The following is a 15,383-nucleotide window of genomic DNA, read 5'->3' on the forward strand; positions in this document are numbered from 1 at the left end:
GCAGAAAGAGGGATATATCACATCTACCAAATCAGACTACAGAAAGTTGACATTTGAGCAGCGAGATTCTCAAGCAGTCATCATTTACTTTCCACAAAGGGTTTTCACTTTGACAACAATAAGCTACCACTGAGGGCTGCTTGTTCGCCTTGTTTACAGCTTAAGAATTTCTTGGCTCTTCAGCTCCTCGGAGCTGACAACCCCCAAGCGTGATAAAGCACTGCACTCCTGAGGCAAAACTGTTCAACCTGGGCTCTGCAGGAGGCATTTTACCTGCACTGAAGGGAAAAAGCTGCAACCTGACACAGTTCCTTGATAAAAGCAGGGTTCCTGCAAGCCTCTGGGCAGCCCACATCTTTTTAAGCCTTGCCCGCTGTCCTCAAACCCTCAGAACCTCCATTTCCTCCAAAGTGGAAGCCTCATCATCACCACAGGGTTTCCCAGGTGACATCATTGCAATCTGGTTGGCAAGGCTACCAGCCATGGGCTGGGTAATCAGATAACCCAATTCTTCCATTTTAGACATTTGATTTTGAGACCCCTGTCTTCTCATATGACTTTATCACACCCTCATTTCTTTTATCAAGTGCCATATTATGGACTGCTGCTCATCAGCAGTATGGCTTATAGTCAAAGTGAGGGTGACAAAAGCTGAAGATCTGAATCTCTGGTTGCTTAGAGTGGCATGTGCCAAGCACAGTCTTGGGGCTGAAAGTGGTTATGGTCCTCACCTGTCAGAAACTGGCAAAAATCTTGAACTACAACTACTACTACTACTCCTACTTCCTATAAAGCTGTTTGCACAGATAAATTAAGCAATCACATTAAACTCTCTGTAATCAAGACAACAGTCACAATATCTGATCAAAGCAAGAGCAGGAAAACCTTACCTTGTCAGGATGAACGACAAGCACTGCCCGCCGGTAGACCTTCTTCACTTGCTCCGGCGTGACCAGATCTGCCATACTAACAGGTTTCCACTTGGTTTCTCCTGCCCATAAGACTGTATGCATTGTGGACAGCAGGGCTCTTATATTTCTCTCCTTCCCCTCAATCCATTCCAAGATCTGGAGAGAAGAACGTGAGTCTTAATTTATGCCTTAGACATTTGAGTTGGACAAAGTTTCTTCATGTGAATAGCAATGACTCCAAGGGGCATCTTACGTTTCTTTCCAAGCTTTAGGAAACCTTTGGAAGATATCTGTCAGTCTCTACTTTGTCATTAGTTTTTTATATCACTGTTTGAAAGTTACGACATACCTTAAGCAACATCCCTGCTACAAATACCAAGTTTGCAACTCTTATGAACAGTCATTAGGTGGAATAGCCAAAATATAAATGTTTAACTGTGTGGCTCTTCAGCAAGCTTGATTGCACATCTACAGTAAGCCCAACTAGAACTCTGCTGTGGATGTGTATCTCTTCAGTTAAGTTCTTCTAAAGACTCACATTGAAGATTGGCTTCAATACAAACTCTTTCAAGCTCTTAAGTCAGAAGCTTCAAGTCTCTTCACATGCCTGTTTGCTACCTGCAATCCAGCAGTCAAATAAAGCAATAGGTAGTCACTTTCTTACATGATGTAGTTCCCCCTTTGTGGTTGCCATCTTAGCCAATGGCTGGAGAAGGAGAGGAGGAAAGGGAAGTAAATGTGAAAACCAAAGAGTGAAGAGATGTAACAGTTCCAGGCTGAACTGAAGTGACTCAATGAAATAAAATGCATCAGAGCAAAGGGAATTATATGGGGAAGGGAGAATCAGCTGGGTGCTTCAGTGATTCAGCAGCTTGCTGTGGGGAAAATGCTGCACACATTAAGCAGCACCACATGAATTGCTGAAGTTGTACTGCCCACTCGATGACCTGACAGCTGCCCACTTGGTTACAAGAGGCTGACGTTTGTGTTCAGCATGGATGCTGGCACACACTTTCTAAAGGTTAAAACCTTTCCACAAGGTTAAAAATTAAAACATTCATTCTTTCTGTTCTGTAGAAGCTTGCTTGGCTTTTGCTTGGGCTTTTCCTCTCCGTTCTGTATCCTTCTGTAATTATAATTCCTGGTTTCATACTTCAAACATCGAGCAGGACAGAATAAATTTCCTTCCCTTCATAACAGATCTGTAGCTTGGCAACTTATTGAGGAAAGATGAGAGAATTCCAAAGCAGGCAAGATTAATGAGATGGAGGATTAGTTCAATTAGCTGTGCCTGCTAATCAGGGCTGGAGTGCTGCGCAAGACCAGCAGCACTGACAGCAACACTGGGCAAGCCATGGTTTGCCGCAGTCTGGTTTAGGACAGAAATGTAACCTTGGAGTTTTAAATCTATTCCAAAGGATGTTCACATCTCCAAGGAAAGCATCAGAAATATATGAACAAACAGCAGCAAGTTCTCGCTTTCTGCCCCAAAGTAATCTCGTAACGGGGAGAATATCCTTCATTTCACCAAAACCAGGACTGGCAGAGATGGTCCCTGCTCTTTTATCTGGTTTATTTGTGAGAAGCTATTTCACAAGAGAGTCTGTAAAAACTTGCCACTTTTTCTAAGTAGCATCTCTCGTTCTGATGAGATAGGGGAAATTCTTCCAGATATCTCCCAAAACCCGCAGTTTCTGCCTTTGTCTTTCTGATCACACTAGTTCATTGCTGTCCGGCACTCAAATGGGGAGCACAGCAGTGTATGATGCTATTGAGTATATTAGATAGCTCCTTTACGGAAAGCAAGCATGAGAGATAGCACGTGGTCCTTGGGATCCAGCAATGCTGTGGAGCCTGCACACTTAAGTACTCAAACCGTACTTATTTAATTGCACACCTACAGTAAGATCAGCTAGAACTCTGCTGTGGATGTGTATCCTTTGAGTTGAGGATCACTGTCACTAAATGATCTGAGAGATTAGCTGCATCATGTGCAGGATGGCTGGTGCTTACTGTCCCCTCCACCTTTCAAGCAACCTCCAGCATGATGAGAACAAAAGACATATTAAATGACTGTAAGAGCATAAACAAGACTATTCCTTACTTTTAGTTTTTCAGGGTCCATCTCCTTAGCCATTTCTTCTTTCCTCATCTCAGCTATTGTTTTGGGGCCCTTCTTGTCCTTGTGAGCATTAAATCCTTGACCAGATAATAGATCTTCAAAATCTGCAGACACTTTTGGTTTCGCATCTTGAAAAGCAAAAAGGTTTGAAAGGTGTTATCACAATACAGTTTATTTAACATTGCTTTTCTACCTAAGCCACCCCCCAAGACTTAACACTATAACAATCTCCCAGTGCTAACAAGTGTGCAAGAGACCTACAGGTTAATGTTACTTTTGAACTATTATTCATAGAATTACAGAATCCTAGAATGGTTTGGGTTGGAAGGGACCTTAAAGCTCATCCAGTTCCAACCCCCTTCCACTAGGGCAGGTTGCTCCAAGGCCCCTCCAACCTGGCCTTGAACACTGCCAGGGATGTGAATCCCATTTGGAATAGAGGATGCTGTAAATATTAGCATACTTTAGAGTATAGGACTGTAGAACTGGGGTTGAACTTTACATATAATCAAATGATCAGCATGACTTAGGTGCTTAGACCCTGACCTGTTAAAGTGTTTAGCGTTAAAGCAGTATTAGAAGGAGGCAACCTTTTGGATGCTGATCTCTGAAGAGCTTACCAACGTTAGCAGGTCCTTTCCCACGTTCGTTTTGTGCCCCCGGCATTGCTGAGAAGCTCACATTATAATTGGGTTTGTTCTGGGGGGAGGCATGAGCCATGCTCGGCTGCACTTTGGGCTGTGCCTGCTGCCAGCCATATCCAGCTCCTTGCTGCCAGCCACTGCCACCCATGGGCTGGGGAGAGGGTTTCTGCGGCGACGGGGGGAATCCTCCACCCATGCCCGTCGGTGTGGTTGGTTTACTGGCAAATGAAGGGCCACCTGCAGAGTACAAGGAAAGGAGTGACAATGGGCATCAGCACATAGGGTACTGACTGGCCTTCTGAAAGGGGAACCTAAACAAAATCCTCCACGCAACTGGCTTCTGCTATGTGCAGCCAGCTGGGAACCCAAGCTGCTGTGGCTGTACCTGGTGCAGGGTAATGTTACTTTTGAACTATTATTCATAAAATTACAGAATCCCAGCCTGGTTTGTGTTGGAAGGGACCTTAAAGCTCCTCCAGCTCCAACCCCTGCCACGGGCAGGGACCCCTTCCACTGGAGCAGCTTGCTCCAAGCCCCTGTGTCCAACCTGGCCTTGAACACTGCCAGGGATGGGGCAGCCACAGCTTCTCTGGGCACCCTGGGCCAGCGCCTCAGCACCCTCACAGGGAAGAGCTTCTGCCTAAGAGCTCATCTCAGTCTCCCCTCGGGCAGGTTCAAGCCATTCCCCTTGGCCTGTCCCTACAGGCCCTTGTCCCAAGCCCCTCTCCAGGTCTCCTGCAGCCCCTTTAGGCACTGGAGCTGCTCTCAGGTCTCCCCTTCAGGAGCCTTCTCTTCTCCAGGCTGCCCCAGCCCAGCTCTCTCAGCCTGGCTCCAGAGCAGAGCTGCTCCAGCCCTCGCAGCATCTCCATGGCCTCCTCTGCCCTCGCTCCAACAGCTCCACGTCCCTCTTGTGCTGCTGCCCCAGAGCTGGATCAGGGCTGCAGGGGGGGTCTCCCCAGAGCACAGCAGAGGGGCAGGATCCCCTCCCTGAGCTGCTGCTCACGCTCTGGGGGTGCAGCCCAGCACACGGGGGGTTCTGGGCTCAAGCACACACTGAAGCCAGGTCACTGAAATGATCGCCCTTTATCCTGTGCTGATGTAAGGCTATCCCACAGAGTTGGCATTTCAGCACCTCATTACTTTAGGGGATGCTCCTCTGGCTTAGTTTGTGGTGGGAATTATGCAGTCTTAATGTTTTATTATTTGAGATTAACACTCACATTCAACTTTGAGCTCTAAAACATGTCATGGAAACTGGATGAAGTACTTTTGACTTAGGCATGAACAACAGAAAATGTGGTTCAATATCCTGTGCATGCCAAGTCATTTGTTTTTAAACTCCATAACTTTGCTAGAGAACACATGTTTTAAAAGCACTTCAATGGCTCCGACATAGGTCTTGGCTCACTTTTTATTTTGCTCCTGCAGAGCGGCTCGTGTTCCAGCAGAGGGAACTGGGAAACCTAATTCCAGAACCATGCTGGTACTGACGCAAAGGGGAAAACAAACATCGGATAAAACCACAGTGGCTCACAAATTGCTGAGGGTCGGGACAAAGGGAAGAAAAATCTATTTATCAGAGAAGCTGAGATGTTGGGGTTTAAGGAAAACTTCAATAATTTCTCAGAACTGCCTTTTTAACACTAGAGATGAGGATTTGCTGATCGTTTTGTGACAGAAAACAAGGAGAAGATGCTTGCCTAAGCAGCCAAGCACACAGTCTTTTGTAGTCAGGTACAAAGGAAATGGGGTCAGACTCCACTAAGAATAAGAGGCAGATTAGTGAGGTTCTCTGATTTCCTCACAAAGGACAAAAATGAATGAAGTCTACAAGGAGACAATTCCTCAAGGACCCCAGTGGCTTTGAAGAGCTAAAATTCCCTCCCAGGCACTGCTCCAAGGTGGGTAGCAACAGTTCTCCAGTTAAACACGGAGCGTCCTTAGCCAGAAACTGTTTAGACTTAGCAGATAGAGGTTAAGCTTTGCAGTTCGTGTTGTCTACTGAGGTCCCAGCAGGTTACTGCGAGGTTTTTTGGTGGTGGATCAGTAAAAGCATAGATTTGTGAGAGCTTACAGAGAATCAAGCAGAAGGGAAAGCTTCAAAGCAGCACTGGTATACAGGTCAGTTGAGAGGACCCACAGAGCTCTTTGTCACATACCCCAAGCTGTTCATCCTATTTCTTTAAAAACAGAGCTGGTAATTCCTTATTTAGGTTTAAATAGGGGTGCAAACCTGCTAAACTTGCTCCAAGAGTCCCCAGATCAGCAAATGGATCCAGTGTTTGGGGTTTAGGCTGATGGGTGGGAGTGCTGTGGAGGGATCCTGTAGGACTGGTGGCAGCTGACTTGCTTCCCATTCCTAGGCCACCTAAAAGAGAAAAAAAGCATATATAGAAGAACAACTAACTCTGTTTTTACCCCTATTTTACATGACTGCAGCTCAGTCACATGATGTTAGAAGATTGCTGTTAAAATTGAGTGTACTATTGTCATGTTTCTAAGCAGTCTCAACTCAGCGTTGTTCCAGACTAGTTGCACACCCACTTACAATTAGCCTCAGCAACAAGAATGTTCCCTCGACTGTCTGCAGTGACAGGGTAATTATGGCAAATTAGTGTATTTTAAGGATCAGGAGCCTTGGGGAAGCAACTTTTAGTAGGACATACATATTCTCCCAAGACTAGAAAGAACCATGCTATTATTAAGTGGCATCCCAGGAACGCATAGTGCTTCCCAGGTCCCTCTTGTTGCTCTACACTGGAATGAAACACACCTACGTACACCCTCACCAAGCACTTGTCCTGCTTCAGGCCCTGGTTTCTTGAGGAAAGAAACCCAGATTTTCTTTGGAACAGAAAGAATTTAGTAGTTTTTAGCCAAATCCTCACCTGGATGACTGGGAGACCGGGACATCAGGTTGAGATAAGACTGAAACCTTGACTGAAGTTATATTGTATTAGTCAAAGTGCTAAGCAGTGGAAAGAGGAAACCTATTCTCTGCGGTCACTGGTTTTCCCTCTCCCTGTCTTCTCTCAGGGCTCTTTAAGGGTTTTTCATTAAACACCCTGAATTTTTAGGATACATACCTGGTTTGCTGGGCCAATCCCAACCACTGGAAACATCTGGTTGTATGGAAACCGTTGGTGTGCTAGAAGCTAAGCAGAAGGAATACACATAAATATCTCAAAGTAGTACAGCAAAGCCAACACAATCCAGTGTCCATGAAAAGCACGGGGCAAGGAGCAGGAGAGACAGTATTACAGCCATCTACCATTTGGTCATTAGAAGTTAACTTCTCCCCCATATGGGCATTACAAATTTAATGGAGTTTTATTGATCCCATATGGTACAGAAGTAAGTGGGGAAGGACCCAGATTTACAGCATTCATTTTATGATAGCTTTGATCAAAGGCTTCGTATATTCGTTTATAAAAACCTTATCACCAGAGCAACATACAGGGTTTTGTGTTTGAGAATACATCTCTACCCAAGGAAATATGCTACACATAAAGGGCAAGGATGGAGAAAAAGCAAAGCAGCCCACACAGATGTAAACCAGAAAGAACACACACAGTCCTCCCTTTAACCCCATATCAAATAAAGCCTGTACATCCATGCAGTTCACCCTGCTGGCTTTTCATTAGCCACATATACCAGCACTGTAATTGAACACTGTAACTGACCTCATCACACTGGGATACCACTTTAAATTCCTTTCATTAGTGCAGCCGGCTCCAAGTGTGACCCAACCATATTCACCGAGTTAATATCCAGTACCCATGCTTGGCAAAGCAACAATGTGAGCAGTGCCAGCAGCACGCCAGTTCCCTCCTGTGTCATTTTGGCTTTCCAACAAGACTGTCGCACTCAAGGGACATGTGTTAAATGATCAGACAGCAAATTCATAACCGAATGTGTTTCAGAGAAGGTTATAACATTAAAATTTGGCACAGGAGGAGAAGGGCACAACTAAAGAACATTTCAAACCAAGAGACAGAAAAAGCCCAATAAAGAAATAAAAAATCCTTCTCTTCAAATAAGTGTCAAATTCAACTGTGAATTTGGCCGGGGTTGCTATCAGATCTAAAGAAAACAGATGCCTGTATCTAAATTCACCAAAGGATGCATGTTTTCTCTAGCAGGCTTAATATGCCATGCTCTATTTAGCACAATTAATGGTAGTTTGGTTCAAATGAGACCTTATAACCACAGGAATATGTGGGCAGACATTCTTCATCATCTCTTTTTTCACGTATACAAATAGCTTATTAATTAAGTATAAGACTTGAGTGAAACTAGTCTTGTCCTACCACACTTCAAGTTATGAATATGCTTTAAGTCTGGAGACAAAAAAAGCTCTTTCCTGTTTAATGGGGTTTCTGTGGTTTAGAGTCATTTTATGGTAAGCATCAGTCTGTACTTAATGGCTCCATCACTATTTAAAAGCAGCATTTCCCATTTACTTAAATACACCAGAAAAGCCTCACTTTCTTACCCATATGAAAGGGATCGCTGTGCACAGTTGGTGAAGGACTTCTTGTTGCTTGAAGGAAAGGATCACCAGGGACAGCTGACGAACCAAGAAAGGAACCCAGGAGGTCTGGACCAGTTTGCTTAGGGCTACTTCCAAACGGATCAAAGGCAGTGGCTGTGAAAGCATGTTTGAGAAAACTAAATCATTAACTCGTATAATGAATGCGCTTCAGGGAAAAGACACTGGTGTGTGGAGAAGAAAGCCTAATACCCACAGACACCAAGTAGGAGACAGCATGTGACTGTGGGAGAGCAACTGGAAAGTATCGGGAGCCCAGCCAAATTCATGGGGACCTAGAGAGCTGCAGGACTTGGTCACAGCAACACATCTGTTGATCCCATCTGTCTTTTCCAAAGAGAGGAGCTGAATTTCAGAGGGGTCAAAGCAAATATTTAGATACTTAGACACTGCATCTAAGTTTCAACTTGCACATACTGCCAGCATGTAAATGGATGGTGAGGGACAGCCCAGAGCTTGGAGTTAGTGCCCTGATGTAATTCCTGCTTCCTCTCAAGAGCTGAACGCAGTCCAAGACGATCTGAGTTTGTCAGAGCTTACACATGTCAAGGGTAAAAGGATGATCTTTTAGAAATAGCTTTAGAAAATACTTGGTATCACTTGTTACAAAGCTCCAGCTCCTTCTCAAAGTCTTTTCATCAATTTGTTTAGTGTCTTTCGTATAAAAAAACCCCACCACCAACAGAAGAAACCCCTATGAAGCCACTCAAATTCTTACTTGCCAACAAGTTTAAAGAACATCCTGAACAGAGACGCAATATATGCTGCTGCAAGAAAGACACAATCCTGAGAAGCTATGCATTGTGTTAATGCTGTTTATTACTCATTACTTATATAATCCATTGTTTAGGATACTTAATACTTCACTTGTCTCACAAGCTTTTATTGTTGCTTTCCTGGCTTGGGAGCCAGGACAAAGCTGTGTGAAACTTTCCCTTTCCTTTCAAGCACCAACCTGGCTCTGCAGAGCTCGACAACAATATCCAGAAGTCTCTTCCCAATACTGTTGCTGCATCTCTGTCTTGTGTAACTCTCAGACTGAGCATACAACTGCCACAGCATGAACCTTCTCTATATACAAGCGGCTCAATTTCTTCCACTGAAATCTGTATTCTTCTCCACTCTCCTGCGCCTCCAGTCCTCAGCGTTCATCTCTTCTCTCCCTTCACAAGTCTCACTACAAGTAGATTATAATTGCTCCTGTCCCTTTTGCTTTGATAAAGACCACAGACAAACCTCTCCAAGCTCGTGCGGTTCTTTATTCTAACTGTGATCTCAATTTCCTTTCCAACCCTAACTATTCTATGAGTCTATGACTCAGGAACAGTCTTCAGAAGCTGGCTGATGGCCATGCTGTGGTAGGTGCTACCGGTGTCAGCCCCAAGGGAATCTGAGCAACTTGGATTGGGCTCTTCACCTGCTCACTTACCAGTGATTTTCACTTGCTCTCCTATATTCACTTAACTCCCCTCCCAAATCCCTCTTTCTAATACCTATTCAACTACTCCTTCTGCCAGCCTGATCTCCATCTGTCTTTGAGGAAACAAAAGACCTTCTCACATTGCCATGGTCTGCAGAAAGACCAGAAACAGCAAAACTGTGTAGCTTTATTTCAGAGCCCAGGATCAGTATCACAGCTCGAAACCCCCTAAAGTCAAAGGGAAAATCAAATTCAAACTGCTATGGATCTACCCAAAACCTGAGAGGCTTTTTTGGTTTTGAAATATATATTCTCCTCATATGCATTATTGGACACACAGCCAAAGCAAAACTGATGATCTCTGAGAACTGATGCCAGTGTAAGGAGCAGCCAAACACTTGGGTGAGCTCCAGCAGATACTTGTGGAACAAACTAGAGAATGTGCTTTGTATTCTTGACTGGGAAGATGCACCGACTCTCCTGTCACAGAGTAGAGGAGCTGGCTGGGCTCCTGGGATCCCTCACAGCTCTTGTTTTCATGTCATGAGTGTACCAGGAGGAATCCAGCAGCCCAGAGCACATCAGCCAGGTGGGATTCTCAAAGCCCATGCCCCATGTCACACACTAGGAATAGCCATTATTACCTTCTCCTACCCTTGGGGACGGGGATGGGGATGCTGAAGCTGCGGAACGCCGAGGAGTTGACTGCACTGATCCAGGTCCCCCCACATGGAAGACCTCCTCAGCAGCGGGTTGTCCACTTTGGCTCTGGGAACTTGCCCCACCAACCCCAAACAAATCATTCAGCAAGTCTGAGTTAGAGGGGGCAGCTGTGGGCTGCGAGGGAAAGCTCTTGCTCATAGGGCTGCCATCCAGGCCCAGCAGGTCCACGTCTTCAGGGGGAGGCGGTGCTGGAGGCTCTTGCTGCTTTTTGCTGTGTTTTGGTGTCCCGTGAGGCTTGTCACCGCTGGCGTTACTGTGCTGACTGGAAAGGGACAAGAGTTCGTCATCTGACTGCTCGCTTTCCTCGTGCACCAGCGCTGCTCGATCCTCGGAGGTGGGGTGAGAGCTGCTTTTGTCAGATTTCTGATCTAAATGATGGTTGAAAATAAAACGAGGTAGCTGTTAGGGTTGTCATCACAAAGGTCCCGTGAAAACCAGCTTGCAAGCAGAGCACAGAGCTACCGACAATATCATAGCAGCCTTTTGCTAGATCTTAAAATGAGAGTCCTTTGCAAAGATTAAAGTCTTTCTTGGTACTGTAAGGAGCCAGCTTTAGTGATCAGGAAACAGGAACAGATTAATTGACTCTCCTCCTGAAGAGTGAGCAAGTGTAATGCCCAGAGATACAAACTGAATGAGTTTCTGGGACAGGACCAAGCACCCACCATAGATCTCCAGCCATGCCTTAAAACCCAGGCAAAACAAGGCTCACTGTAAGGGAGGAGTGACGTAAATCACCCTCCTAGCTGTGCCCACAAGGATCTCTCACACCAGGTTCCTATCTAATGTAATCTACGTAATGTTCCTACCTAATGTAGCACTGATACTGGAGGAGGAATGCTGCATTTGACAGTGCTGAGAGATTTTCAAGGTGCTCAGCGTTATTAAATAGCCTCAGACAAATGTTCTTGGTGCTACATCCTCATAGCATAAAGTGCAACATTAGGAAAAAGCAGCTTAAAGATGGGCTGAGCATCAAAAGAGGCTTCAGGCAAAGCTTTACTCTAGAACTGTATCAATAATTGTCATATACAGCACAAGCAGGCAATGGCTGAAGAGGACATGGGAAGAAATTCATTCCCACTCAATTGCAACACAAGGGTGTGACCAGCACTTCACCATGATCTAATAGGAAAGAAATGCTACAATCAGATCCTTCAGCCTCACTCTGTGCTCCAGGGAGGGGGGAAAATAAGCTGTTTATCTCGTTTGAAGCAGATTTGGCTTTGAAGCCCAAGTGTGCATACCTTGCCAGCTGAGAGATGAGAAGAATGCACTCTGTCCAACGTTTCTTATGTTATCCTGGGGTGAATCAGTGGGGCCTCTACCTGCAGCACAGAGTTACCAAATAAATCAAATCAAGCAAAGCAAAGTTCAGCATGCATTGAAATGGAATAAACCTATGCAGCTCTTGCCTGCCAAAGCAAGGGTGTCCTGATGCTCCTGATGAGAGGAGAAGAGAATGGTTGGATTGATGTCTTTCGTGGTGAAGTTCTCCCAGGGGGGAGTTAATTCGGTTTGTCTATCTGCAGACTGTATTTCTATGTCCAGTATAACATGAAAGAGCTGAGGATATTTGTCTGGAGAGTCACAAGCATCCAGCTCAGGCCTAAACGGGGACAAGAGTTGTACAGATAAAAAAGGAAAGGATATTTCTGTACAGCTATATAAAGTCTTTCCATATATGCATGAACACAGACTTTTCACATTTCATCTGTGAATATTCTCCTTCAGACTTCATTGGGCTTTTATGCTTCAGGTGTTGATTAATGTTCAGCTTAAAATACTCACTTGGTGAATTTTAGTGTGGTTGTTCCCAGGGCTATGAATCCAGTATGAAATTGAATTTGGAATATCTGTGTGTTGGTCATCTGCAAAACAGCATAGAACACCAGACTGAACAAAGGCTTCAATGCATGAAATTCAGATAGTTTATAGAAGACACAGACAGTTAAGTGTACCTTACTACCAGTTACTACATAGACTAATCATAACTTCCACAAGCTAACTCATTCTGCTTGTTCAACAGAAAGCAGAGCTTTTCCTTCTCAAACCCAAATGTTTCCATCTGCCTTAAACCTTGCTTCTGCTGCTTCCACAACACCAGAATGCCTTCACAGCCTTCAGGAATGTGCCTTCTTTCCCTACTTGTCTTTATTTCTGGGATCTACTTGACGCTTAAGCAGTTAACTAAGACCAGTTTCTGTTTCCACTGACAAAACTCGGTTCTGCCCTCACATTTGGTGCTTGAAGTCACTACAAATTAAACAGATTATTTCAGCAAGTGAGTCACCCCTCCTCCCTGCACAGGTTAATGGAGCAACCTAGTGTGTGACAACTACGGATGCAGATTTTGCAGGTCCAAGTTTTCTAGTCTGCATTTCCCCGTTCCTTTTCCACAATTACACAATTGCAAGAGCCAGAGAACAGTATGGTAAGGTCCGTCTCAAAGCCTAGAACAGCACAGACCAACACACGTTCTCACTTTCAGCAGTGCTACTATATTACGTGAAGGAGACATTGGGGTGTGCTCACTCCAGCGCTCCACTGCTCTCACTTCCCAGTTTCTTTCTCCCATTTCTTTGATCTGCCAGAATGAAGAGGCTTTTTGGCTACAAAGAGAGTGGCTATCTGACCAGCCTGCAGCTTCAATGGCCTTTCCTATCCCCATGTCTTCTACAGGAGCTGTAATGATCATATACCCTATCAGTAGACACCATTTCCATAGAGAGATACTGGAGGCATCATGGAATTCTCCATATGCAGTTCTATGTTTTCACTTGGCACTGCTCAAATTTGTGTTATGTCTACTGCCAAGTAAGGCAACTTTCATCACAAGTGCCACATGCATCTTTAGGCCCCATATTTAGCCATCTCTTAGCTACATTGCCTCTACCATACAAGAGAAGATAAACTCCTACTTTTGCTTGAAGGCGGCCCCCAATGGTTGATCTCATATGATAGACAGAAACAACAACATCTCCATGGACAGTGGCTCCCAGTGGAATGAGGACTTTCCCTTCTTGCACACGGTATTCCCTTGGAGGGGAAAAGAAGGAGATCCACAGTTAAGCTCCCTTCCACAATGCCTGGAATTAACACCTGGCAACAGTGTCAACATAAAAGCTATCACCTCCTTCAGACCATGGTGCATGCAGCGCCCTGCTTAGCGTTAGGCTTAGTTGAAACAAAATCATTTAACAGGGGAAATCAACACAGCACTGAACTATCCCTATGAAGGTATCCCACCACATGGCAACTTCAGGTTCACTCTGGTAGCTTGTTTCGTTCAATTCATTGAATTGAATTCAATTCATTCATTGAATTGAATGAAACAATATTTGCCCTCCTTCATTTATCAGGCAGTCTAGCAATGACTACAGCAAGACATTGGTTAATAAGACATTACAGCAAAACCAAAGCCTCCTGGAATTAAGCTCCTAAGGATGGTAGGAGATCACAGCAACTCACTTCATTCTTTCATACTCCTGGGAAGTGGTGAGGATCCTGGTTTCTCCACTGAGAATGTCACAGAAGGGCCGGCAGCCGTTCCGTTGCTTGTTGAAACAGGGGACCGGGCTGAGGGTGACCGACTTGATAGTAAGTGGTTTGCAGTGAGGAATGACGGGCTTGTCTGCTATGAGATCACAAATGTACCCTATGTATCTGCAGACAGAGAAAGCCATTACTGAAACCTCCAACCCAGGTGACCAGTGGTCATTCTGTACTTGAAATCTACCTTGAAATCCAGTGGAAGTGTGACCCTCATAATTCCATAACTGGAGTTTCCATGGACTCAACAAAACCTGGGCTTCTATTTCTGTTTCTGTTTAATTCCAAGAACTGGAGCTCAGGAGGAAGGAAGCTGGCCTTTAGCTCTGAGCTGAAGATCATTTCTCCTCACCTTTCAGGAGAGAAGGTGCTGAGCAATGGGTTTTTCTGGTTTACCAGTAGAAGTTTGCCTTCTCTTGTACATGCCCACAGCCAATAAATAACTTTGTTAGCCATGTACTGAAGGATCATTATTACATACATAACACTATATCTTTGGTTTGCTCTGGCAGGCAGCTTTCCCTCTACTTAATGGATATTGTACAGAAGACAGTTTTACAGTGTAAACTCCTATAAGAATGAAGCTGACGTTGGGAGAGGGATTCACTATAGGTTTGTCAGCTTTCCTGAACCGCTGAGCAAAGCTATTGCAGTGCTTGATTTTTGTTTGTTCCATTACCGTTATATCAATGGAAGTGGCCGCAAACATTAGTTAAGACCTGTCAGAGCTAAGCACCAAGGCTAATGCATGAGGTCTGCTCATGCTGCAATAGGAATTCTGGAGTTCTCAGTCATCTCCTGCCAGTGCCTGCAGGTTGGTCTGGGTGGACAGACTGGGGCAGGCAGCATATACACCCTGCAGGTCATATGCATTGTTCTATATAATAATAGAATAGCTCAGGTTGGAAGAGACCTCTGAAGATCATCTGGTCCAGCTGTGCTCAGAGCAGGATCAACTTCAAAGCTGTATCTCAGAACTGGACTGTGCTGCTGGGGGTGATACCCAGCCAAGGACCTCCAAGGACAGAGATCCCACAGTCATTCTGGACAAGCTGTTCCAGCACCTGATTGCCACCTTACCACTGATTTCTGGGGAACAAAGTGAAATCTGAATGCCTATCTCAGCCTAAGGGCTAGGAACACATTGCCAGAACACAGACATGTACTTGGGCAGTTTTCAGTGTGAGGGATATAGCCCTCCTGCATAGCATTTAACCAGTATACACTACCTCCTGTGAGATGGCCACAGTACAATTCCAGGTCTCTTTGTATTCAGCAACTGCATAGCAGGGCCTGGATTAGAGAAGAGGTGACAGAAACAGAACATCGCACTGACCAGAACTGCAGATGCTGCTCGGCCGTCCTGTTAAGGAAAGGGCAGGGGGAGGAAAACGTCAAAGACATCCTTCAAATTTCAGCAGAACACTGTCTACTCTTCCTTAAAACACATCAAATCATT

At 44.9% G+C, this 15,383-nt stretch overlaps 1 protein-coding gene across 1 annotated transcript in view; it reads right to left on the reverse strand.

The window, feature by feature from the left end:
• The window catches only part of DNAJC6 (DnaJ heat shock protein family (Hsp40) member C6), a gene marked incomplete at its 5' end in the record, with an annotated part of 38,086 nt that overhangs the window by 1,548 nt on the left and 21,155 nt on the right, over window positions 1–15,383 (reverse strand). Inside the window, 13 exons of the mRNA XM_080623158.1 lie at window positions 891–1,067; window positions 3,016–3,161; window positions 3,654–3,914; window positions 5,911–6,045; window positions 6,764–6,832; window positions 8,173–8,325; window positions 10,294–10,740; window positions 11,620–11,700; window positions 11,788–11,981; window positions 12,164–12,243; window positions 13,294–13,411; window positions 13,844–14,038; window positions 15,154–15,287. Coding sequence (XP_080479284.1) covers window positions 891–1,067; window positions 3,016–3,161; window positions 3,654–3,914; window positions 5,911–6,045; window positions 6,764–6,832; window positions 8,173–8,325; window positions 10,294–10,740; window positions 11,620–11,700; window positions 11,788–11,981; window positions 12,164–12,243; window positions 13,294–13,411; window positions 13,844–14,038; window positions 15,154–15,287 — 2,190 coding nt within the window. The remainder of the gene's footprint in view (window positions 1–890; window positions 1,068–3,015; window positions 3,162–3,653; window positions 3,915–5,910; window positions 6,046–6,763; window positions 6,833–8,172; window positions 8,326–10,293; window positions 10,741–11,619; window positions 11,701–11,787; window positions 11,982–12,163; window positions 12,244–13,293; window positions 13,412–13,843; window positions 14,039–15,153; window positions 15,288–15,383) is intronic.

Source organism: Psittacula echo (genome assembly GCF_963264785.1).
Source record: "Psittacula echo genome assembly, chromosome: 7".
Lineage (NCBI taxonomy): Eukaryota > Metazoa > Chordata > Aves > Psittaciformes > Psittacidae > Psittacula > Psittacula echo.